The 25,822-nt window shown below is 41.0% G+C and overlaps 1 protein-coding gene across 1 annotated transcript in view; it reads left to right on the top strand.

Moving 5' to 3' along the window:
• CNTNAP2 (contactin associated protein 2) overlaps nucleotides 1–25,822 on the top strand; it is a 2,776,229-nt gene that overhangs the window by 1,411,822 nt on the left and 1,338,585 nt on the right. The window contains exons 5-8 of the mRNA XM_069730166.1: nucleotides 3,899–4,102; nucleotides 8,340–8,524; nucleotides 15,793–15,936; nucleotides 19,400–19,664. Coding sequence (XP_069586267.1) covers nucleotides 3,899–4,102; nucleotides 8,340–8,524; nucleotides 15,793–15,936; nucleotides 19,400–19,664 — 798 coding nt within the window. The remainder of the gene's footprint in view (nucleotides 1–3,898; nucleotides 4,103–8,339; nucleotides 8,525–15,792; nucleotides 15,937–19,399; nucleotides 19,665–25,822) is intronic.

The following is a 25,822-nucleotide window of genomic DNA, read 5'->3' as shown; positions in this document are numbered from 1 at the left end:
AACTCGACTTCGCCAAAAGTCGGCGACTTTTGAAAATGTTCGACCCGTTTCGCTCAACCCTACAAATCACCTAGAGCAACACTGAAATAAGTCAGCCAAGGCCAACACCAGTCCAGTTTTGCCTCTGCCTGTAGACTCTGGTTGAATCTTCAAACTATACCTTGCTTGAAACGTTCAAGCGTTTCAGATTACGAGATACCTGGTTACAATCCCGCAGGAAGTCTCTAATTTATGATTCCCATGGTTTGGGCAGCATGAAACAAGTGACAACAAATCTGCTTTGTTATTATCATGAATTGATTTTAAAACTTTTAGCATCCAGTTAATTTTACCTGCACTAATTCACGTATGGCTGTATAAGCCACTATTCTTATGCATGACAGGTTTCATACAGCTACAGTCACAAACAAATTGTGCAGTTTTACATAGAATTAGAAATAAATTAAACTAAGACAGCAGTACACAATGCTTGGCAACCTAACTACGGTATGGCCAAGTTTCAAAAGCAAATGTATCAAATTACCCATGACAGAGTTTAGGAAAGTATGCTGTTTTTGCAGTAAGGCAAAGCAGTATTTAGCTAATCTGTCTGAATATATAGAAAGACGTGTGTCAGCACTTTCCTGGAATTTAATGGACTAAAGAGAAGTAAAGTTCTCATTTCAGAAGTTCTTCAACTGTATCAGCTTCTTTCATACATCTTTTTTTTGGAATCTGGAATATAACCTTATAGATTTTTGGTGTAAATGATAAAACTTACACATGCTCATGAAGGTTGCTGTCTGAACACTATTTTACTAGTAAAAGGGAATCTGTCAGCAAGTTATTGCTACCTCATCTAAGAGTGGCATGATATTGGAAAAAAAGACCCTGAATACAATGATATATCACTTAGTTTACTGGTTGCTGGCGTTCTGACTTAATCAGAGGTTTTAGACTTAGCAATGCAGCAAAGCTCAGAAAGCTAACCCCGCCCACAACAAGCTCTCTCTCTAGAAAGTGAGGTGCTTATCACAGAAGGGGCAAAGTTGGACCAGGGCTCATGCAACCAGCTAGTCACGGCAATGATAATAAAAAACCAAAACAGTATAATAGGTTCTTAGTGAGGTAAGAAGCAATGATAATCACAAGGTGATTAAACCTTCACTTTAAGTAACCAACACCCCACAGTTGGACATTTGACATATGATTGAATTCAGTGTTTTAATGTCCACCTTCTTCTACTATTTGATCCAACATAATAGGACACAATAGAGTTGAGCGAACTCGTGGATGTTCGACGAACTGTGGTAGAGCGGTCCACTCACCTGACTCAGACTCAGAAGTAGGCACAGGAACATTGTCTTTTTAAGTCCTTTCATGGGTTTATTATAGACTTGCAGCATAAACCAACGGTGAGGACAAAATAAACACGACCCCCAGGGCAAATCAGGAAAATAAAGCAAAATAGTATACCACAGTCCATTCAAAGTCCACCCGCTCAGGAGAAATCAGCATACAAAGGTTTAGCTTTCCTTCACAGGACACGAAGCACTGGAGCTCCACTCTCCAGGACCAACCAAACACTGACTGCTTCAAGAAGCCAACTATTTAAGCCCAAGACCATCACAATGGGGGTAGATATAAGGTGGATAACATCCCACCCACTCTATGGTAATCCATATGAAACTCAGCCCATTATGTAAATAAGCAGTTAATCCCTCACAGCACTTAGTTTGCTAGAGGAAAATCTATGGGTTTTACATCACTGATGCCATTAAGCATACCGAAATGAATCTCCCATCCAGCACTTTACCAGTGACTTTGTCACATATGCTTCCCCTCTGCCCAAAGCCGGGGGGGGGGGTTGGCACCTTCACTTGCTAAGCAGGGGAGTCTAGACAGGGCATCTGCATTCCCATGCAACCTCCCTGGCCTGTGCTTGACATAAAAATTAAAATCCTGGAGTGCTCAAAACCATCTTGTCACCCAGGCATTCTTCCCCTTCCTTTCACTCATCCATCTCAAGGGTGCATGATCTGAACTTACGGCCTAGCAGGTAATATTTCAGGGTGGAGATAAGGTGGACAACCTCCCACCCACTCTATGGCTGTAAGCATAATACCCAGTCCATTATGTAAATTAGTGGTTTACCCCTCACAGCACTTATTATGCTGGAGGAAAATCTATGGGTTTTATATTACTGACACCGTTAAGCGTAGTGAAACATTTCTTCCCTCCAGCACATTACCAGTGACTTTATCACAGAACATGCAGTTACAAAATTTGGTTCAGGTCTGAACTTGACCTTGAATTTGACCCTGTACCCGAATCCAATAGAAGTTAATGGAAACCTGAAGTTCGATGCTTTAAAATGGCTGCAAAATGGTCATAGTCAGGGCTAGGGGGCTGCAAAAGGAAGCAAAATAGGGGTAAGAGCAGGACAATTGCACTGCGAACAAATCTGAATAGGGAAATTACTTAGAGGGGTTCTGTCACCATAGCAATCATGGTAAAATAGGAAGTAAATGAATAACATAACAAACTTAACATTGCCCTCACACATACTGAAGCTAGCTACTTTCAATCCAGTTAAAAAATTCACAACAGAGCATGAGGCGGAGTAGTCATTCAGAAGCAGCTCACAAATTTCACCCACAGAGCATGTGGCACAGTACCCCAATATTAGAAGCTTACAGATTTAATCCACAGAGCATGGGGCAGAATACCCTCTCAGAAGCAGCTTCCAAATTCCACCCACAGAGCATGTGGCACAATAACCCTACATTAGCAGATTACAAATTTCACTCATAGAGCATGGATCAGAGTACCCCCTCAGAAGCAACTTACAAATTTCACAACAGATCACGGGACAGAGTACTCCTACGTTAGCAGCTTACAAATTTCACTCACAGAGCATAGGCCAGACTACCCCTGCATTAGCAGGTAACACATCTCCCACACAGAGAAAGGGGCAGAGTACTCCTATATTAGCAACTTAAAAATCTCCCCCACAGAGCCAAACGTTTACCTTCAGTAGCCTACAGTAGAGCAGCCACAGACAAAAAGATTGTGGTTTGATTCTGTATAGAGATAGCAGTTAAATGGGGAGTTGCTACTGTCAGTCTCAGCCATTTTGCCTTGGGACGCCTCTCCAATGCTATTGCCTATCAGTTTAATAAAACACAGCTGGACTCCAATGAAGGAGTAGAACCATCTCAAGGAGGATCACAAGGAAATGGACGGCATGTGACTTAAATATGAGTGAAGGAGGATCACAAGGAAATGGACGGCATGTGACTTAAATATGAGTGTCTGAGCAAAGGGTCTGAATACTTATGACCATGTGATATTTCAGTTTTTCTTTTTTAATACATTTGCAAAAATGTCTATATTTGCTTTTTTTCACTCAAGATGGGGTGCAGAGTGTACATTAATGAGAAAAAAATGAACTTTTTAGAATTTACCAAATGTCTGCAATGAAATTGAGTGAAAAATTTACAGGAGTCTGAATACTTTCCGTACCCACTGTATTTGTGGTCAGGGTAGATTATTCGGCACTAGAGAAGTCTGAAAGGGTTACTTTGCTTTTCTCATTGAAAACAAGTGAGCACGCAGACAAGACAGGGGTTCATGTTTATGGGTGAGTCAACCAAATATTATATGTATGGTACTGTTGCTCTAATATTGCATTTACCTCTGAAACTGTAGCTCAAGGTAGCAAATTGTTAAGTTTTGATTTGTTTGTTTTTTTAAATTTAACTATTGTTATGCTGAAGTATAAAATGTTAATTTAGCTGTATGATGCATCCTTTATTTAATGTGATTTTTTTTACCCAAATCTCATTTTTAAAATATAAAATATAATATATAAATCCATACTTTGTTTACCAGATATTTTTTCTTTTAATTTTCTCAGGGGCTGATGTAATCAACTTTGATGGCAATACCGTGCTATCCTATCAGTTCAAGGACCGGAAGATGGCAACTGAAAAAGATGTTATCTCACTAAAATTCAAAAGCTCGGCAAGTGAAGGAGTTCTCTTTCATGGTGAAGGACAACAAGGAGACTACATCACATTGGAACTGAAAAAATCCAAATTGGTTTTACAATTAAACCTAGGTATTACATTTATTTTAAATCTATTTAATAGTTAGAGTATCAAATCATGACTATCCTTTCATATCTCAATCTCTGGACCTTGAATGAGTTGTAGCATGTTTTTTCACCACTTTTCCAGTTTTCCCCTCTGCAGTTTTTATTTCCTATTTAGCAATTGATTCTGAGAATGTGGAATAAACTAGCTGTGACTCACCTACACACTGCATAGTACACAGCAGAAAGGGATTCTTGCTCGCCACTCCTTAATTAGCAGACAGACAGAAGCAGAAAATATATAGTGGAGATTATGTAGCAGTAGTGATCAGTGTAGATGTGAATCCAGACATGGGGTAAAGTAAAAGGCTTGTTGTTGTTCTGAACAATATTTCTCTGTTTACCTCTGCTAAATTTTTTCACTCTGCTCCTTACTCTGGATGGGCTAACCCAAGCAGTAAAGTTTGGGGTCTGTACCATCGCTAGGAAAATTTCGAAAGGCTCTCACGCTGACGTCAGTGAGGTGAAGTGAGTTCAATGGCTGTCAACTCTGATGGCCATTCGACGGCACCGCGAGCACGAAAACTTTCTCATGCTCGTGGTGACATCAGACACGTTAAAGGAGATGATGTTTTTAGCCTAGGGCGCCAATATCCATGGTCCCATTCTTGGCTATTAAAATCAGCCCGCAGCTGTCTGCCTAGCCTTTGCTGGTTATTAATTATAAGGGGACACCATGTCATTTTTTTTGTGGTAGTCCCTCATTTTAATAGCCAGTAAAGGCTAAGTATACAGATGTGAGCTTTTATTAATAGCCTGGAGTGCATCATTGGTATTACCCCCTTCCCAGGCTATAAACATCTGCCACCAACCATCAGCTTTCCTTCTGCTGGTTAAGAAAATTATGCAGGAGCCCACACCATTTTTTTTTGCAAAAAAATAATCTTTTAATCATTAAATACATGTACAGTAAGCTGCACACACTGTACAAATTGTATTTTTCACTGACATCTGTTTATCTATCTATGCCGACACCACCACCATGACCAAAGGCAAATGCTGCCCGGATGAATAAATGTTAATTTCCTCCCAGCAACAGAACTTTAAATGGGGACCAAATGTGGCATCAGAATGCTATAACCTGCAGATTAACCTCATATTTGCAGGTGAATAGCATTATTTTACATCACAGGTTCCCTTGACATGTGCCAGAAAAGTTGCTGGCTTATTGACGAAGCACGCATCAAACAGGGGGAGGCGACCTATGAAGTACCTATGCGTCATAGGTCGTAAAGAGGGCTAAACATAACCTAAGATGGTTATGCTCTACTTGATATTTTATTGGTCAGTCACATGATCACACATTCAGAATGTGAGTATAAGGATTTAAAAATTTTTTTAAATGCTTTAATGGACCCTTAAAATTCATAAAAATGACTGCCAGCAGGCACCATTTTGTTGAATAACCGTGGAAGAGAATTACAATAAAAAATCAGCACTTTTGCAAATGCAGATTTGTGTAAAATTTGAGTGGAATTCAATTTTGTTCAGATATATTTACTGATCACGAGACTAAACCTGTACTGAAACTCCAACTTTTAGACTTGTTCAGAGACAAGTAAACTTTGTTTTCATTTAGTTGCAAGCAAAATTTCCTAAAAAATATCTTAGTGAGTATGAGACGATGTTTAATATAGGAACTTTATATTTGTCAATTTGGGTGCAAGATTATTCACTTCAGATTTTCTCCATTCCAACAAAAGTTTTGTCTGGAAGGGGCAAAGCATTAAAGGAAATCTGTCAGTAGGCTTTTGCTACATCATCTGTGAGCTCTGTAATGTAGGAAAAGAGACCCTGATTCCAATGATGTATCACTTAGTTAACTGGTTGCAGTAGTTCTGACACAATCATATTATTATATGCAGCATGTAGCAGAGCTGAGAAAGCTAACCCCGCCCACACCACAGCTTTCTGTGCATTGTTTATTGACAGTGAGCTGCTTGTCAAAGAAAGGAACATCAATGCTTTAACAAGCGCTTGAGACCTAGTCTGGGCATTGATAATATCCTGGTGATAAAATAATCACAGTAAGTAAACAATAACACATAGGCTGATATTGCTGAATTCATTGATTTAACCCGTTCATCATGCTGTCCTCAGATTACATAGTAAAATCCTGCTGACAGGTTCCCTTTTAGTGACTTGCCAGAGCAAAGGATTATCTAAAGCAATGGTGGTAGCATGCATAGTGATGCAGACCTAAAGTCAGAGGTGTATCTAGCCTTTACTGCACCCAGGGCAAAGGATCAGTTTGGCGCCCCTCCCCCAAACCTCCCCCATTTGAAACTTAACGCTATTGAATCTGTATGACCAAGCCAGGGTACATTCCTGAATCCCCATAATGTTAAAATAGATACCAATAAAAATAAAATTAATTGAGACATCAGTAGGTTAAGTGTTTTTCAATATCCATATTGAATCAGGAGCACCATATAATCCTGCATAAAGGTTAATAATGGCCCCATAAGATGCTCCATAGACGCATTTGCCCAATATAGTGCTGCAGAAACGTTGATTATGGCCCCATAAGATGCTCCATACAGACACTTGCCCCATATAGTGCTGCACAAACCTTATGGCCCCATAAGATGCTCCATACAGACACTTGCCCCGTTATAGTGCTGCACAAATGTTATGGCCCCATAAGATGCTCCATACGGACACTTGCCCCATATAGTGCTGCACAAATATTATGGCCCCATAAGATGCTCCATACAGACACTTGCCCCATATAGTGCTGCACAAACCTTATGGCCCCATAAGATGCTCCATACAGACACTTGCCCCGTTATAGTGCTGCACAAATGTTATGGCCCCATAAGATGCTCCATACAGACACTTGCCCCATATAGTGCTGCACAAACCTTATGGCTCCATAAGATGCTCCATACAGACACTTGCCCCGTTATAGTGCTGCACAAATGTTATGGCCCCATAAGATGCTCCACACAGACACTTGCCCCATATAATGCTGCACAAATATTATGGCCTCATAAGATGCTCCGTACAGCCACTTGCCCCATTATAGTGCTGCACAAACGTTATGGCCCCATAAGATGCTCCATACAGTCACTTGCCCCGTTATAGTGCTGCACAAATGTTATGGCCCCATAAGATGCTCCATACAGACACTTGCCCCGTTATAGTGCTGCACAAATGTTATGGCCCCATAAGATGCTCCATACGGACACTTGCCCCATATAGTGCTGCACAAACGTTATGGCCTCATAAGATGCTCCATACAGACACTTGCCACATTTGCTGTTGCTGCGATAAAAAAAAATCACATATTCATCTCTCTGTTGCTCAGGCCCCCAGCACTTTCAATATTTACCTGCTCCTCGTTCCAGCCGCTGCGCCATCTTCTTCAGCGTCTTCTGCACTGATTTTCAGGCAGAGGGCATGCACTAACTACGTCACCGCACTCTCTGACCACAGCGTCACTGCAGAAGATGCTGAAGATGGAGTGGCGGCTGGAATGAGGAGCAGGTGAATATCGCACTGCACTCCCCTCCCCGTTATACTCACCTGCTCCTAGGGCGGTGCAGTCCCTGCTTCCCGACGCTGCAGCTTCCTGTACTGAGCGGTCACCGTTACCGCTCATTACAGTAATGAATATGCGGCTCCACCCCTATGGTAGGTGGAGCCGCATATTCAATACTGTAATGAGTGGTACCATGTGACCGCTCAGTACAGGGAGAAGCAGGGGCACCAGGGAGCCAGGGACCTGTAGGGACCGCCCCAGGAGCAGATGAGTATAATTAGACAGCCCCCACCCCCCTTCCCTGCCAACCCCTGGGTATGACTCGATGAGGAGCCTCCGTGGACCGCCGCATCATCAGGAGGCCCGCTGGCGCCCCCCTGTAAACTGCGCCTAGGGAACATGCCCCAGCTTCCCCCCATTGGATGCGCCACTGCCTAAAGTTATCTGCAGACACTTATATAAAGTACATAAGCATGTAACGGTATGATAGAGTAAGATAATGATGGGCTGCAGTTGTTCCTGTTTTCTGTAAATGGACATCATATTTGTTGGAGTGTGTTTTATTGTCTAAATGCTTACTAGTGCTACTTTCAACTTACTACATTATAATATTATTAACTATACTGTATATTCATTGCAAACCTACACTAGTATACATAATCTATTGTATACAGTTTTCATATGCAGTCAGTAAATTAATCTTGCTTCTTCCAATACCAGGAAGTAACCAATATGGAAACATTTATGGCCATACCACGGTAACAACTGGAAGTCTTCTAGATGACCATCATTGGCACTCTGTTATAATAGACCGCCATAAAAAGCATATAAACCTTACACTTGACAACCACGTGCAGTATTTTAAAACTAATGGAGAATTTGTTAAATTGGACCTGGATTTCGAGGTAAAGAGAAATTTTGATTTTTTTGTTTGTTTCTTTTATGACCATACATCTTTGCTAATTGTGTAGTTTTTTCACCTTCTTAATATTGCTCTCTAAGCCACTTTATAATGTTATATTTATGTTAAATATAAAGGTTCCTCTAATAGGGAACAGATGATAACATATTATTTAAGAGAAAAGGTTTTATAAAATATTTTCTTAATAAAAGGGTTTTTTCACAAGTCTATCACTGTGTTTCCCAGTGGTGCAGTCTGTGGGGAATCCTGACTGTCAGTTGTAATCTGTGGGGAAACGTGAGAATAAGTGTTACATTTCCCTGCTGTGTAACCACCCCTGGAACTAAGCATTACATAGTGCACTATAAAGCAAATATATCTTTGTACTGCGTTAGCCAGGAGATAGAAAAATATTTACATTTGAGAGTCCACAGTGGTTGATACCTTTTATTGGCTAATTGAAAAGATGGTAACATATTGCAAGCTTTTGAGATCTCTTACTCCTCTTCCTCAGGCATAGCAAAGTATCTGAAGAAACACAAACAGATGCACAAAAAAGCAGAGGCATGGCATAATAAACGGATATTAGAATATACAAACAAACTGAGCTCAGAGACTTAATCTGGTCATGAATTTTGGCAATACCCGAAAACACCGTGTCAACAAATTGAGATTCTGATTTGGCTTTTATCTGAAGTCATATTGAAAGACTCATTAACCCCTTCCCGACCTTTGACGCCACGTAGGCGTCATGAAAGTCGGTGCCAATTCGACCCATGACGCCTATGTGGCGTCATGGAAAGATCGCGTCCCTGCAGATCCGCTGAAAGGGTTAACTCCCATTTCACCCGATCTGCAGGGACAGGGGGAGTGGTAGTTTAGCCCAGGGGGGGTGGCTTCACCCCCTCGTGGCTACGATCGCTCTGATTGGCTGTTGAAAGTGAAACTGCCAATCAGAGCGATTTGTAATATTTCACCTATTATAACGGGTGAAATATTACAATCCAGCCATGGCCGATGCTGCAATATCATCGGCCATGGCTGGAAATACTAATGTGCCCCCACCCCACCCCACCGATCGCCCCCCCAGCCCCCCGATCTGGCCGGTACACTGCTCCGGCTCCCCTCCATCCAGTGCTCCGCACCCCCCCGTGCTCTTGTCCGCTCACCCCCATGCTCCAATCACCCCCCCGTGCTCCAATCACCCCCCCTGCACTGCGATCCACCCCCCATGCTCCGTTCCACCCCCCCCGTGCTCCGTTCCAGCCCCCCCGTGCTCCGTTCCACGCCCCCGTGCTCCGTTCCACACCTGCCGCGCTCCGATTCCCCCCCGTGCTCCGATCCCCCCCCCCGTGGTCCCCCCCACCCCATCATACTTACTGATCCTGCCGGGGTCCCGTCCGTCTTCTCCCTGGGCGCCGCCATCTTCCAAAATGGCGGGCGCATGCGCAGTGCGCCCGCCGAATCTGCCGGCCAGTAGATTCGTTCCAAAGTGCATTTTGATCACTGAGATATAATCTATCTCAGTGATCAAAATAAAAAAAATAATAAATGACCCCCCCCCTTTGTCACCCCCATAGGTAGGGACAATAAAAAAATAAAGAAATATTTTTTTTCCACTAATGTTAGAATAGGGTTAGGGTTAGGGGTAGGGTTAGGGTTAGGGTTAGGGGTAGGGTTAGGGGTAGGGCTAGGGTTAGGGCTAGGGTTAGGGTTAGGGGTAGGGTTAGGGTTAGGGGTAGGGCTAGGGTTAGGGTTAGGGGTAGGTTTAGGGGTAGGGTTAGGGGTAGGGCTAGGGTTAGGGGTAGGGTTAGGGGTAGGGCTAGGGTTAGGGGTAGGGTTAGGGGTAGGGTTAGGGGTAGGGCTAGGGGTAGGTTTAGGGCTAGGGTTAGGGTTTCGGTATGTGCACACGTATTCTGGTCCTCTGCGGATTTTTCCGCTGCGGATTTGATAAATCCGCAGTGCTAAACCGCTGCGGATTTATGGCGGATTTACCGCGTTTTTTTCTGCGCATTTCACTGCGGTTTTACAATTGCGATTTTCTATTTGAGCAGTTGTAAAACCGCTGCGGAATCCGCACAAAGAAGTGACATGCTGCGGAATGTAAACCGCTGCGTTTCCGTGCAGTTTTTCCGCAGCATGTGTACAGCGATTTTTGTTTCCCATAGGTTTACATTGAACTGTAAACTCATGGGAAACTGCTGCGGATCCGCAGCGTTTTCTGCAGCGTGTGCACATACCTTTAGAACTAGGCTATGTGCACACGGTGCGGATTTGGCTGCGGATTGGCCGCTGCGGATTCGCAGCAGTATTCCATCAGGTTTACAGTACCATGTAAACATATGGAAAACCAAATCCGCTGTGCCCATGGTGCAGAAAATACCGCGCGGAAACACTGCGTTGTATTTTCCGCAGCATGTCAATTCTTTGTGCGGATTCCGCGGCGTTTTACACCTGTTCCTCAATAGGAATCCGCAGTTGAAATCCGCACAAAAAACACTGGAAATCCGCGGAAAATCCGCAGGTAAAACGCAGTGCCTTTTACCCGCGGATTTTTCAAAAATGGTGCGGAAATATCTCACACGAATCCGCAACGTGGGCACATAGCCTTAGGGTTAGGGTTAAAATTAGGATTGTGGTTAGGGGTGTGTTGTGGTTAGGGTTGGAATTAGGGTTGTGGTTAGGGTTGTGATTAGGGTTATGGCTACAGTTGGGATTAGGGTTAGGGGTGTGGGGGGTTAGTGTTGGAGGTAGAATTGAGGGGTTACCACTGTTTAGGCACATCAGGGGTCTCCAAACGCAACATGGCGCCACCATTGATTCCAGCCAATCTCGTATTCAAAAATTCAAATGGTGCTCCCTCACTTCCGAGCCCTGACGTGTGCCCAAACAGTGGTTTACCCCCACATATGGGGTATCAGTGTACTCAGGATAAACTGCGCAACAATTACTGAGGTCCAATTTCTCCTGTTACCCTTGTGAATCTAAAAAAATGCTTGCTAAAACATCATTTTTGAGGCAAAAAAATTATTTTTTATTTTCACGGCTCTGCGTTGTAAACGTCTGTGAAGCACTTGGGGGTTCAAAGTGCTCACCACATATCTAGATAAGTTCCTTGGGGGGTCTAGTTTCTAAAATGTGGTCACTTGTGGGGGGTTTCTACTGTTTAGGCACATCAGGGGCTCTGCAAACGCAACGTGACGCCCGCAGAGCATTCCATCAAAGTCTGCATTTCAAAACGTCACTACTTCACTTCCGAGCCCCAACGTGTGCCCAAACAGTGGTTTACCCCCACATATGGGGTATCACCGTACTCCGGAGAAACTGGACAACAAATATTGGGGTCAAATTTCTCCTGTTACCCTTGGGAAAATTAAAAAATTCTGGGCTAAATAATTATTTTTGAGGAAAGAAAACGTATTTATTATTTTCACGGTTCTGCATTATAAACTTCTATGAAGCACTTGGGGGTTCAAAGTGCTCACCACACATCTAGATAAGTTCCTTTCGGGGTCTAGTTTCCAAAATGGGGTCACTTGTGGGGGGTTTCTACTGTTAAGCCACATCAGGAGCTCTGCAAACGCAACGTGACGCCCACAGAGCATTCCATCAAAGTCTGCATTTCAAAACGTCACTACTTCACTTCTGAGCCCCGGCATGTACCCAAACAGTGATTTACCCCCACATATGGGGTATCAGCGTACTCAGGAGAAACTGGACAACAACTTTTGGGGTCAAATTTCTCCTGTTACCCTTGGGAAAATAAAAAATTGCAGGCTAAAAGATCATTTTTGAGAAAATAATTTTTTTATTTTATTTTCATGGCTCTGCGTTATAAACTTCTGTGAAGCACTTGGGGGATCAAAGTCCTCACCACACATCTAGATTAGTTCCTTTGGGGGTCTAGTTTCCAAAATGGGGTCATTTCTGGGGGATCTCCAATGTTTAGGCACACAGGGGCTCTCCAAACGTGACATGGTGTCCGCTAATGATTGGAGCTAATTTTCCATTTAAAAAGCCAAATGGCGTGCCATCCCTTCCGAGCCCTGCCGTGCGCCCAAACAGTGGTTTACCCCCACATATGGGGTATCAGTGTACTCAGGACAAACTGGACAACAATATTTGGGGTCCAATTTTTCCTATTATCCTTGGCAAAATAGGAAATTCCAGGCTAAAAAATCATTTTTGAGGAAAGAAAAATTATTTTTTATTTTCATGGCTCTGCGTTATAAACTTCTGTGAAGCACCTGGGGGTTTAAAGTGCTCAATATGCATCTAGATAAGTTCCTTGGGGGGTCTAGTTTCCAAAATGGGGTCACTTGTGGGGGAGCTCCAATGTTTAGGCATACAGGGGCTCTCCAAACGCGACACGGTGTCCGCTAACAATTGGAGCTAATTTTCCATTCAAAAAGTCAAATGGCGCGCCTTCCCTTCCGAGCCCTGCCGAGTGCCCAAACAGTGGTTTACCCCCACATATGAGGTATCTGCGTACTCGAGAGAAATTGCCCAACAAATTTTATGATCCATTTTATCCTACTGCCCATGTGAAAATGAAAAAATTGAGGACGAAAAGAATTTTTTTGTGAAAAAAAAAGTACTTTTTCATTTTTACAGATCAATTTGTGAAGCACCTGAGGGTTTAAAGTGCTCACTAGGCATCTAAATAAGTTCCTTGGGGGGTCTAGTTTCCAAAATGGGGTCACTTGTGGGGGAGCGCCAATGTTTAGGCACACAGGAGCTATCCAAACGCGACATGGTGTCCGCTAACGATGGAAATAATTTTTCATTCAAAAAGTCAAATGGCGCTCATTACCTTCCGAGCCTTACCATGTGCCCAAACAGTGGTTTACCCCCACATGTGAGGTATTGGTGTACTCAGGATAAATTGCCCAACACATTTTAGGATCCATTTTATCCTGTTGCCCATGTGAAAATGAAAAAATTGAGGCTAAAAGAATTTTTTTGTGAAAAAAAAGTACTTTTTCATTTTTACGGATCAATTTGTGAAGCACCTGGGGGTTCAAAGTGCTCACTATGCATCTAGATACGTTCCTTGGGGCGTCTAGTTTCCAAAATGGCGTCACTTGTGGGGGAGCTCCAATTTTTAGGCACACGGGGGCTCTCCAAACGTGATATGGTGTCCGCTAAAGAGTGGAGCCAATTTTTCATTCAAAAAGTCAAATGGCGCTCCTTCGCTTCCAAGCCCTGCCGTGCGCCCAATCAGTGGTTTACCCCCACATATGAGGTATCAGCGTACTCAGGACAAATTGGACAACAACTTTCGTGGTTCAGTTTCTCCTTTTAGCATTGGGAAAATAAAAAAATTGTTGCTAAAAGATAATTTTTGTGACTAAAAAGTTAAATGTTCATTTTTTCCTTCCATGTTGCTTCTGCTGCTGTGAAGCACCTGAAGGGTTAATAAACTTCTTGAATGTGGTTTTGAGTACCTTGAGGGGTGCAGTTTTTAGAATGCTGTCACTTTTGGGTATTTTCAGCCATTTAGACCCCTCAAACTGACTTCAAATGTGAGGTGGTCCCTAAAAAAAATGGTTTTGTAAATTTCGTTGTAAAAATGACAAATCGCTGGTCAAATTTTAACCCTTATAACTTCCTAACAAAAAAAAATTTTGTTTCCAAAATTGTGCTGATGTAAAGTAAACATGTGGGAAATTTTATTTATTAACTATTTTGTGTCACATATCTCTCTGGTTTAACAGAATAAAAATTCAAAATGTGAAAATTGCGAAATTTTCAAAATTTTCGCCAAATTTTGTTTTTATCACAAATAAACGCAGAATTTATTGACCTAAATTTACCACTAACATGAAGCCCAATATGTCATGAAAAAACAATCTCAGAACTGCTAGGATCCGTTGAAGCGTTCCTGAGTTATTACCTCATAAAGGGACACTGGTCAGAATTGCAAAAAACGGCAAGGTCTTTAAGGTCAAAATAGGCTGGGTCATGAAGGGGTTAAAGGATCAAAAAAGACTTGTACCATTGCTGCTTCCAGCAGGTGCCGATATAGCGTTCAAGTCCGCTTCCTCTCTGAAGAGGAAATTTGCATACAAAATCTAAGGAATCTGCATCAGAGACAGTGAGGGCACCAGGCCTCGGATCTTACTTGGATATTGGGACTATAAAACTTTCACACCAGGGATCTAATCCATTTATTATGTCATGACTCTGCTTTTTGTGTGCATATATTTGTGCTTTTCTTCGGATACTTTGTTATACCATGCCTGATGAAGAGACCTTGGAAGTCTCGAAAGCTTGCAATTTGTTACCATTAGTGATGAGCGAATATACTCGTTACTCGAGATTTCCCGAGCACGCTCGGGGGATCTCCGAGTATTTTTTAGTATTCGGAGATTTAGTTTTTGTTGCCGCAGCTGCATGATTTATGGCTGCTAGCCAGCATAAGTACATGTGGGGGTTGCCTGGTTGCTAGGGAATCCCCACATGTACTTATGCTGGCTAACAGATGTAAATCAATCGGCTGGGGTGATGAAAACTAAATTTCTGAGCACTAAAAATACTCGTAGGACCCGCGAGCATGTTCGTGAAATCTCGAGTAACGAGTACACTCGCTCATCACTAGTTACCATCTTTTCAGTTAGCCATTCAGTATCAACCACTGAGGACTCTCAAATCTAAATATTTTTCTATAAAGTCAAAGAATTGTTTTTGGTAATGCAGGGCAGATTCTCCAAGCAAAATTCTTCACACTGGCAAAGATATGAAGATGATGGACAGATGACCCATTCTATTAACTCAGAATTCCTTAACATAATAAATGAAAATGAATTTTTCAACTAGACAATGTCTTTTGGTATATTAAAAAATGCCATATTTCCTGCTTGCAAATACATGATGATGTTCGTCTTTCGTTTTCGAAGATGACCATGACTTCAGGGTTAGAAGAGAATTAGTAGTTATGGGTCCGGAGGTGGCTGATGAGTCCAATCCGGGCCCTGAAGGTTCGCCCACATACTTGACATAAGGAAGCAGATGTGGTCAGTACATCAGATTCTACTTGTGCCTTGTGTACACATATAAGTAAAGACTTTGCTTTCGCTTTAACTAGTATAAATTTGTATTCATCATAGTCAAAAATAACAAAGCAAAACATATTTTTGGGGGGCAAGATGTCAAAGCATATCTTTCTGTGTATTAATAACACGCTTACAATAAACTGATACTTTTTTACATTCAAATGTACATATATAAAAAAATACCAATAATAATAAAATAGTTCAATTTCCTTTCCAGCTAACATTTGGAGGTATGCCACTGTCTGGAAAGCCAAGCTCAAGCGGCAGAAGAAATTTCAAGGGTTGTATGGAAAGCATTAAGTACAATTCGCTAAATATCACTGACCTTGCAAGGAGAAAGAAGATGAATTCCTATAATGTGGTATGTTGTATATCTTGGACCTTCCTTGCTCTGAGTATGTAAAATATGATACATTTTACAAATGCTTACATGACCATTAAGGCATTATTCCTAGCAATATTTTTTTTACAAATTACAATATTCTGCATGGCTGTTTTTAGTATACACTAGAAATCCAACATGGCAATCTTTTTTTTTTCTTGTGCCTTTACATTTTTTTTTTCATTTTTTTCCTCCCTTTTAATGCATCAATCATCGCAGAGCTGAACCATCGGTTTTATTCTCATCTGCTAAAACATTTCATAGAAGCACACTGCTTCTTCTCAGTGCTGCAGCAGACCCCTCTCCTCTCGTTTGTGCTTATTAAAATCTTGTAAGGTTGCTTTTTTTTAAAAAATAGATATTCACATCCAATAACCAATGTAATGGGTAATCAAATTGATAGGTTGGCGTATATACATCATACAAATAATTTCTTTTTACTTATAATGTGCATTTGGATGTTCCAGTGTCCTTTAATAAAAAGAAAGAGAAGGATGGAATATGGACACGTTTTATTTGTATAAATGAGTTAAGATTGATAGGATTGCATTTAGTGACTGTGACTCACTATTTATCCAATATTTATTGCTATTTAAATTCAACATTTCATTGGTGGTTCATACGGATATTCATAGCACAATCATGTTCTCATCTGCATGCATAGTAGGGCCAAGCATAGTTGAGCTGTGGTAAATTTCAGCTGACTAAGCAAAAATGATACTATGAAAGTGTCTGGAGGCTGTTTTATTAGACAGGGTCATTGGGTGCATCGTTTTCATGAATTAAACATTGTTATTAGGTGCCTTTGCGGCTCGTATCAGTAGGATCCCGAGAGCATGATCGTGCTTCCTCCTCCTGGCATAGTAGAGCATAGCAAACTGAGCTGTGGTACAATTGGGCTGTCAGAACAATGACAATGTCGTGAAGGTGTCTGAGGATTGTTTTATTAGACAAAGAAAATAAGTGCATCCGTGCATGTGAGACTGACAACATTAGAACTACTTGAGGACAGAGTAGAAAGGAGGATAAAGCGCTCTGGAGGAGGCACCTTGGGGTGCGAAGCTGCACATCAATGCAAATTAAAAAATACGTTGTTTTGATACACATGATTAATTCTGTATGTGTTTAATTTTTCCATCAATATAGCAGTATAAGGATTTGTTTTTTTGAGGGACAAGTTGTACTTTTCAATGACACCATTGATTTTACTATAGAGTTCCAAGAACGGTGGAATTTAAAAAAAAAATTGCAATTGCACAATTGTTTTTTTGTTTTTTTTTACTTACCATGTTTACTATATGGTAAAACTGACCTGACAATATGATTCCACAGATCAGTACGAGAGCGCAGATACCAAACAAGTATAGTTTATTTTTTGTTTAAGTAGTGAAAAAAGTTCCTGAAATTTTCCGATAGCTGAAGCGTCATTTTTCAGGATCTGGAGCTGAATGAGGGCTTATTTTTTTGTTCCCTGAGCTGACATTTTTATTGGCACCATTTTTGGGAACATACGGTGTTTTGATTGCCTTTTACTGCATTTCATTGCAATGTTGTGGTGACAAAAAATGTAATTCTGGCACTTTGATTTTTTTCTCTTTATGCCGTTTACCGATCTGAATAATTTACCTTCTACTTTGATAGATCAGACATTTATGAACGCAGCGATATGTGTATTTTTTTACTATTTTAATTTCAAAGGGGCAAAAGGTTGGTGATTGGAGCTATTGTGTTTTTTTATTTTTTTTTGTATTTTTTAAGACTGTTTGCTACTTTTTACTGTATTGAATAGTTTCCTTAGGAGACTTGCAGCTGCAGTCTTCTGATTGCCTGTGCTATATACATAGAAGTGCTATACATAGCAAAATCATGATCTCCTATGAACACCGGCCATGAGCTGGTGTTCACAGGAGTATCGTAATGACAGGCACGAGGGTCTTTTGCAGATCCCCAGCTGTGATGACAACATATTGGCGTCACCCAATCACATGACAGGGGCACCGACAGGCTGGATTTGTGACGCACTGCCGCTGGCACGCGTTAGTTCCTGCTGTCAGAGATTGACAGAGGGATTTAACTGGTTAACAGCTGTGGATGGATTAAATCAGCTGTCATGAGTAGGGAAAGATGCAGGCTCTGCGCCAGAGCCCGCATCAAAGTCGGGAACATGACATATGACATAAATATATGTCGTGAAGGGGTTTAGGTATTTAAAGAGACACATCAGAACAGAATATTGGACCCTTAAGTAACATGGTTTTAGATATTCGTTATAAACCTTTAGTCCATATTTCAGAGCAGAAAACTATTTGAAAATCCTGATAGACCAGCAATGAAACTCTAGATCATTGGATAAAAAATTCAATATAAAGAATACATTTTTTAAAGGGAACCTGTTACCTTAGAAAACACTATTCACCTGCAGTTATAAAGTTAATCTATGGGAAAATGGCATTACAATACTGCATGATTGCAATACTTAAAGTGTGACTACCCAAAGAAAATTAAAGGCAATCTGTCAGAAATATTTTTGCTATGTAAACTGAGGACAGCATGAGGTGCGGGTTAAAACACGGAACTCAACGATGCATCACATGTCCGGCTGTGTGGTGTTGCTTTCTTACACTGAATCTTGTGATTAACATTCCTGTAACTAGCTGGTGGCGTGCTTTCCAGTCTGACTTTGGCCACTTCTGTGATAAGCAGCTCACCATTTACTGTATAGCTATGTAAACAGGGAACCTGGTGTGGGAGAGGTTAGCTTTCTCAGCTTTGCTGCATTGCTAAATCTAAAAAAATCTGATTGAGTCAGAACGACTGGGCCCAGTAAACTAAGTGATATATTGTTGGATTCAGGGTCTCTTGGATGAGGTAGGTTCAACCTGCTGACAGATTCCCTTTAACTTATTTCCTCCCAGGGGCCACTGGCTCTCAGTCATGGGAGCATACATGGATTAGCTACAATCACCATTCACAGCAACACTCACTATTCTGTGAATGGTGGCTGTAAGCACTCTCCAACATTTTGATTGACAGCTCACTCAAAGTATTGTGAGCGCTGTAGTCAACAGCGACTGTGACTGCCCCATGCACTCCCCATGAGCTCAAATCCGGTGGCTTCCAGGAGGAAATAAGTTTATTTTCTCCTGGTAGCCCATTTTCAGTAAGGTGGCCAATCATCATTATAACTCTATTAAAACGCAGATTAATCTTATATCAACAAGTAGATATCTTTTTTTCATGATGACAGGTTCCCTTTTAAATTACATAAAAGTAAAAGAAAAGCAGTTACAACAGCAAAAGAACAAACTCGTTGCCTAATGCTTGTACTGCAATTATAGAGAAATGTGGATAATTTTCATAGGAATGTTTTCTCAATTTTCATGTCTCGTATATTTCTTACTATTACAAAATATTAAAATGTGCATTCATTTTCTACTTCCAGGACCATCTAAGTTTTACCTGTGTTGAATCACATGCAGTGCCGGTCTTCTTTAATGCTACAAGTTATTTGGAAGTTTATGGACGAGAATCAGAAGATGTGTTATCCATCAGCTTTCATTTTCGCACCTGGAATCCAAATGGTCTCCTTCTTTTCGCTACTTTTTCTGAAGACGTTGGAAGTGTTGAGATAAACCTAACTGAAGGCAAAGTTTTTGTCCACATAAACATAACAAAGTCCAGGAAAAATCGCATTGACATCTCTTCAGGTATGAACTGTATTTATAATGAACATCCAACAATGTTTCCTAAATTCAATATACCACAATATATGGGATCGTATCTTAGACTTTCAGTTTTGTGGCATAACCAGGTTTTCGTTAAACTTTTTTAGCGATAATCAGCCTCTTTTCTACTAGGAATTATGAATTTCTGAATCATGCAGACAATAAAGTGGTTACCTATTATTTCTTTATTGTAACAAGTGTTTAGGAAACATGATTTTGCCACACTAATATGTAGGTATACCAGGTTCTCTTAAGACATTTGTTAATGCAGCCTTCCTTACAGGCTTCACAGGTTTCCTGTTGTGAAAATGGCTGAAAATGGAGAATCATGTGACCAGACCTGCCCATCTGCCTCCTCTAGTTGGAAAACTCGGCACTTGGGAAAGCAATGGACTTTTTGGAGGAGGTTGATAGAAAGATTTGGTTATATTCTTATCCACAAGCAGCCATTTCATCGACAGGACAGCTGTACAGTATGTAAGGAAAGATGCACTAACAAGGGCAGGAAGAGATCCTATCATACATACATATTAGTTTTAGTGCAAGAAGCGGGATTCCAGCTCATTAATCTTGCAATATAATTCTCCCACAGAAGCATGGGCAGGTGAGCTGGTCAGATATTAATGGTGAAAGAATATCTGGCACTTCGCGTGAATGGACTAAAGTCTTCAAGTTCATTTCAGGAACATAAACAAAGATAGGACAGCCCAGTGAGCAAAGCCAACGTGTTTCGACCAGAAGGTTTTAACCCCTTTCTGACCTCGGACGGGATAGTATATCCGAGGTCAAAACCCCCGCTTTGATGCGGGCTCCGGCGGTGAGCCTGCATCAAAGCCAGGACATGTCAGCTGGTTTGAACAGCTGATATGTGCCCGCAATAGCGGCGGGTGAAATTGCGATTCACCCGCCGCTATTAACTAGTTAAATGCCGCTGTCAAACGCTGACAGTGGCATTTAACCGGCGCTTCCAGCTGGGCGGCCGGAAATGAGCGCATCGCTGACCCCCGTCACATGATCGGGGGGTCAGCGATGCTTCTGTATAGTAACCATAGAGGTCCTTGAGACCTCTATGGTTACTGATCCCCGGTAGCTGTGAGCGCCACCCTGTGGTCGGCGCTCATAGCACACCTGCATTTCTGCTGCATAGCAGCGATCTAATGATCGCTGCTATGTAGCAGAGCCGATCGAGTTGTGTCAGCTTTGGAGGCTATTGAAGCATGCCAAAGTAAAAAAATATGTGAACAAAATAAAAAAAATATAAAAGTTTAAATCACCCCCCTTTCGCCCCATTCAAAATAAATCAATAAAAAAAATCAAACCTACACATATTTGGTATCACCGTGCTCAGAATCGCTCAATCTAGCAATAAAAAAAAGCATTAACCTGATCACTAACAGCGTAGCGAAAAAAAATTTGAAACGCCAGAATTACGTTTTTTTTAGTCGCCGCAACATTGCATTAAAATGCAGTGACGGGCAATCAAAAGAACATATCTGCACCAAAATGGTATCATTAAAAACGCCAGCTCGGCATGAAAAAAATAAGCTCTCAACCGACCCCAGATCATAAAAAATGGAGACGCTACAGGTATTGGAAAATTGTGCTTTTTTTTTTTTTTAGCAAAGTTTGGAATTTTTTTTTCACCACTTAGATAAAAAATAACCTAGTCATGTTAGGTGTCTATGAACTCATAATGACCTGGAGAATCATAACGGCAGGTCAGTTTTAGCATTTAGTGAACCTAGCAAAAAAACCAAGTAAAAAACAAGTGTGGGACTGCACCTTTCTTGCAATTTCACCGCACTTGGAATTTTTTTCCCGTTTTCTAGTACACGACATGCTAAAACCAATGATGTTGTTCAAAAGTACAACTCGTCCCGCAAAAAATAAGCTCTCACATGGCGATGTTGACAGAAAAATAAAAAAATTATGGCTCTGGGAAGGAGGGGAGCGAAAAACGAACACGGAAAAATGAAAAATCCCAAGGTCATGAAGGGGCTAATCATGGTTTTGCTGACTGAGTTGTCCTGCTATATTTATGTTCCTGAAATAAAGTTAAATATTTTAGTCTTCTCATGGCGTCTCAGGTATCCTTTCACCAACATATACTGTATATTAGTGAGTACAAAATTCCTGTTCCCAAGTAAGGGATAAAGTGGCTAAACCTTTTACGTTGTTGCCTAAACAATTATGAACATGAACACAATCTTTTAAGTCAAAATGTAATTTACAAGGTGATTCTGCAATGTTAAATTGCCAGATTATTCAACAGAAATTATGATTTTGTTAAAGGGACTCTGTCACCTGAATTTGGCAGGCTCTGTTAACGGTCCGATGGGTGGTGTTTTCTGTTCTTTCATGCACCCCTTCCTTTCCCGCCGGCCGCAATATTGTCTTGAATTTGATTAGGTTTCCTCCGTAGTACACGTGTGTGCAATGCAATCTCGCCTTGCGCACCCGCAGTATGCTTTGCCCAACTGCGGGAAAAGCCGAAAAGCATTAGTGCGCATGCGTCAGCGCACTATGTCCCGGAAGTATTTTCCCGGAACTATTTACCTGTAGACATAGGGTTAATTTTTACAATGCTGCCTGGTTGCCTTATTTATGATCTTGCACTGACTCGTTATCTGAATTTATACTCCATCTGCTAGATGTCGGAAAGTATTTCTTATAGATGAAAGGAAAAGTCATGGCATAACTGGATGTAAACACTGATAGTGTCATAAACCGCTTTAGGCTTTAATATGGCAAAATTGGGCTACTTAGTTTTAGGGATCAATGCAGCAAACTGTGCTCAAATGTTATATTCATAATACAGAGAGTAAATTGCAGCCATATTTTTAATGTATAAAAATGGTTCTTAGCAGAAGAGAGAGCGGAAAGATAACTCCATCTTGTAGGATCTTAGGTAAGTATAGATCGTTTTACACCAGCAGAATTCTGCCATTGATGACTGGCTGACTGTTGGTATAACATGTTCAATAGTCTTTTAAAGACCTTTTACATAGGTTGATGCAAACTTTATTGAGATATTGGTAGCCAAACAGTTTGCATATTGTTGCGAACACATACATTACACAAGGGAATGTGCTGCCTAGAAAAAGTTATTTTAGGCCACAATAAAAATGCAGTTAATAAAATGACCTATGTAATCACTGCAATATTTACATGGGTCAAAGAATAGGAACAAGCATTCTAAAGAGCACTCATTCGACCAATTATTGGCAAGTGCTAAAAGCCTTCAGATTCTAAGTTCGCAAGGACAGGGTCCTCTCCCCTTTGTACCAGTCTGTCATCATAAATTTGTGTACTATAAATGATATGTAACCCTGTATGTAACCCCTTTCTCATGTACATCACCATGGAAGTAATGGTGCTATATAAATAAATAATAATAATAATAATAATAATTCTGTTGGGTGAAAAATGAGTTTAACTTCATGCAAAAATTTATTTTTTTAATACAGTGAGTATGGAAAGTATTCAGACCCCTTTAAATTTTTCACTTTTTGATTCATTGCAGCCATTTAGTAAATTTAAAAAAGTTAATTTTTTTTCTCATTAATGTACACTCTCACCCCATCTTGACGGAAAAAAACAGAAATGTTGTAATTTTTGCAAATTTATTACAAAAGAAAAACTGAAATATCACATGTCAAAAGTATTCAGACCCTTTGCTGGGTATTGAGTAGAAGCACCCTTTTGCGCTAGGTACAACCATGAGTCTTCTTGGGATTTATGCAACAAGTTTTTCACACCTGGATTTGGAGATCCTCTGCCATTCTTCCTTCCAGATACTCTCCAGTTCCATCAGATTGGATGGTGAACATTAGTGGACAGCCATTTTCAAGTCTCTCCAGAGATGCTCAATTGGGTTTAGGTCAGGGCTCTGGCTGGGCCAGTCAAGAATGGTCAGAGTTTTTCTGAAGCCACTCCTTTGTTATTTTAGCTGTATGCTTAGGGTCATTGTCTTGTTGGAAGGTGAACCTTTGGCAAAGTCTAAGGTCTAGATCACTCTGGAAGGGGTTTTCATCCAGGATATCTCTGTACTTGGCCGCATTCATGTTTCCTTCAATGGCAACCAGTCGTCCTGTCCCTGCAGCTGAAAAACACCCCCATAGCATGATTCTGCCACCACCATGTTTCACTGTTGGGATTGTATTGGGCAGGTGATGAGCAGTGCCTCGTTTTCTCCAAACATACCGCTGAGAATTATTACCAAAATGGCCTATCTTCGTCTCATCAGACCAGAGAATGTTATTTCTCATAGTCTGGGAGTAATTCACGTGTTTTTTAGCAAACTCTATGCGGGATTTCATATGTCTTGCACTGAGGAGAGGCTTCCATTGGGCCACTCTGCCATAAAGTCCCAACTAGTGGAGGGCTGCACTTACAGTTGACTTTGTGGAACTGTCTCTCATCTCCCTACTGCATCTCTGAAGCTCAGTCACAGTGATCTTGGGGTTCTTCTTTACCTCTCCCACCAAGGCTCTTCCCCCACTATTACTTAGTTTGGCTGGATTGCCAGGACTAGGAAGACTTCTGATGGTCCCAAACTTCTTCCATTTAAGGATTATGGAGGCCACTGTGCTCTTAGGAACTTTGAGTACTGCAGAAATTTTGTTGTAACCTTGGCCAGATCTGTGCCATGCTACAATTCTGTTTCTGAGCTCCTTGGCCAGTTTCTTTGACCTCATGATTCTCATTTGGTCTGACATGCACTGTGAGCTCTGAGGTCTTATATTGGCAGGTGTGTGTCTTTCCAAATCAAGTCCTATCAGTTTAGTTAAGCACAGCTGAACTCCAATGAAGGAGTAGAACCATCTCAAGGAGGATCACAAGGAAATGGACAGCATGTGACTTAAATATGAGTGTCTGAGCACTAACTTTTATGCTTTTACCAAATGGCTGCAATGAAACAAAGAGTGAAAATTTTAAAGGGCTCTGAATACTTTCTGTAGCCTCAGTACGCTTGCTTGTTAACTAGGGTTTTGAAGACTTTATATATTACTTCTGGAGTCTTCAGTTTTCAAAAGTCATAAAGGGTTCTATGGGGTTTAATTTCTCCTTGTGGAGAGTGACATTCCTGACATGCCAGGGTAAGGAAACTTCAGGGCCTTACAATGCTCCCCTGAGAAATTTAATATGCAAACTGCCTCACAAGAGAGAAAGAGGACTTGACCACTAGTGCCACCTATTGGAAATAGCAATCCTAAAGGTCAATATCGACCCATTAATGAGCCTTGCCATATGACTTAGGATAAAAAGCAAATTTGAATATTATTTTGTAGACACGTGCTTCAGGGTATTAACCTTCTCATTGCAAAGCATGAGATTTGATTTGGCTGAACGAAAGGCCTCTAACTGAGGTCTGCAGGATAATTTTTGTGTCAGACATGTTACTCTCCACAATGAGAAATGTTACCTCTTAGATCAGAGTAAGAGGACTTTCATACAGTCAAATCAGAGCGTTTGTTTTGCACTGAGAAGGAGCAATAGCCTGATACTTGTTTCTGCAAATTAAAATTATTTTATGTCTTTTATCCTAAGTCATGTGACAAGGCTCATTAATGGGTTGATATTAACTTTAGAGATTGCTTCTTCCAATAGGTGGCACTAGAGTTCAAGTTCTTTTCCTCTCTTAGGAAGCAATTTTCATATAAAAAGTCATTAAAAAGCAAATCATGTAATTGACTTACTGTAATTGTGTTACTGCATGGAAAAATGAAAGCTTAATTCATATGGGGTATAAATTGGGTTGATATCATACCCCAGAAGAGCATACACGCATTTCTAATTCGGCAGCCTAATCATCAGCTTGCCCTGGCCAAGCACTGGATAGCAGTCCCGTTCTCCTGCTGCTCTTGAGTTGCGATCTAAATACTACATACATCCTTAGTTAATATAATCTTATCATTAAACCTAGCTGTTGGGTCTATACAACCTGAATTTAGAGCTCACGTCTTGCTAGCCACTAATGTACATCCAAAAATGGCTTTCGAAACTGGAAATAAAAAAGTAGCAAGAAGCTATTCACAAGTTAGAATACATATTTGTATTCCTTTAAGCTAACAAGAAAATATAATGTGACGCAGGAAAGTTTGTTTTTTTAAATGAAAGAAGCCATATATATTCTAGCA

This window comes from Ranitomeya imitator, chromosome 6 (genome assembly GCF_032444005.1).
Source record: "Ranitomeya imitator isolate aRanImi1 chromosome 6, aRanImi1.pri, whole genome shotgun sequence".
Lineage (NCBI taxonomy): Eukaryota > Metazoa > Chordata > Amphibia > Anura > Dendrobatidae > Ranitomeya > Ranitomeya imitator.
This window is presented reverse-complemented; position numbering and strand designations above follow the sequence as displayed.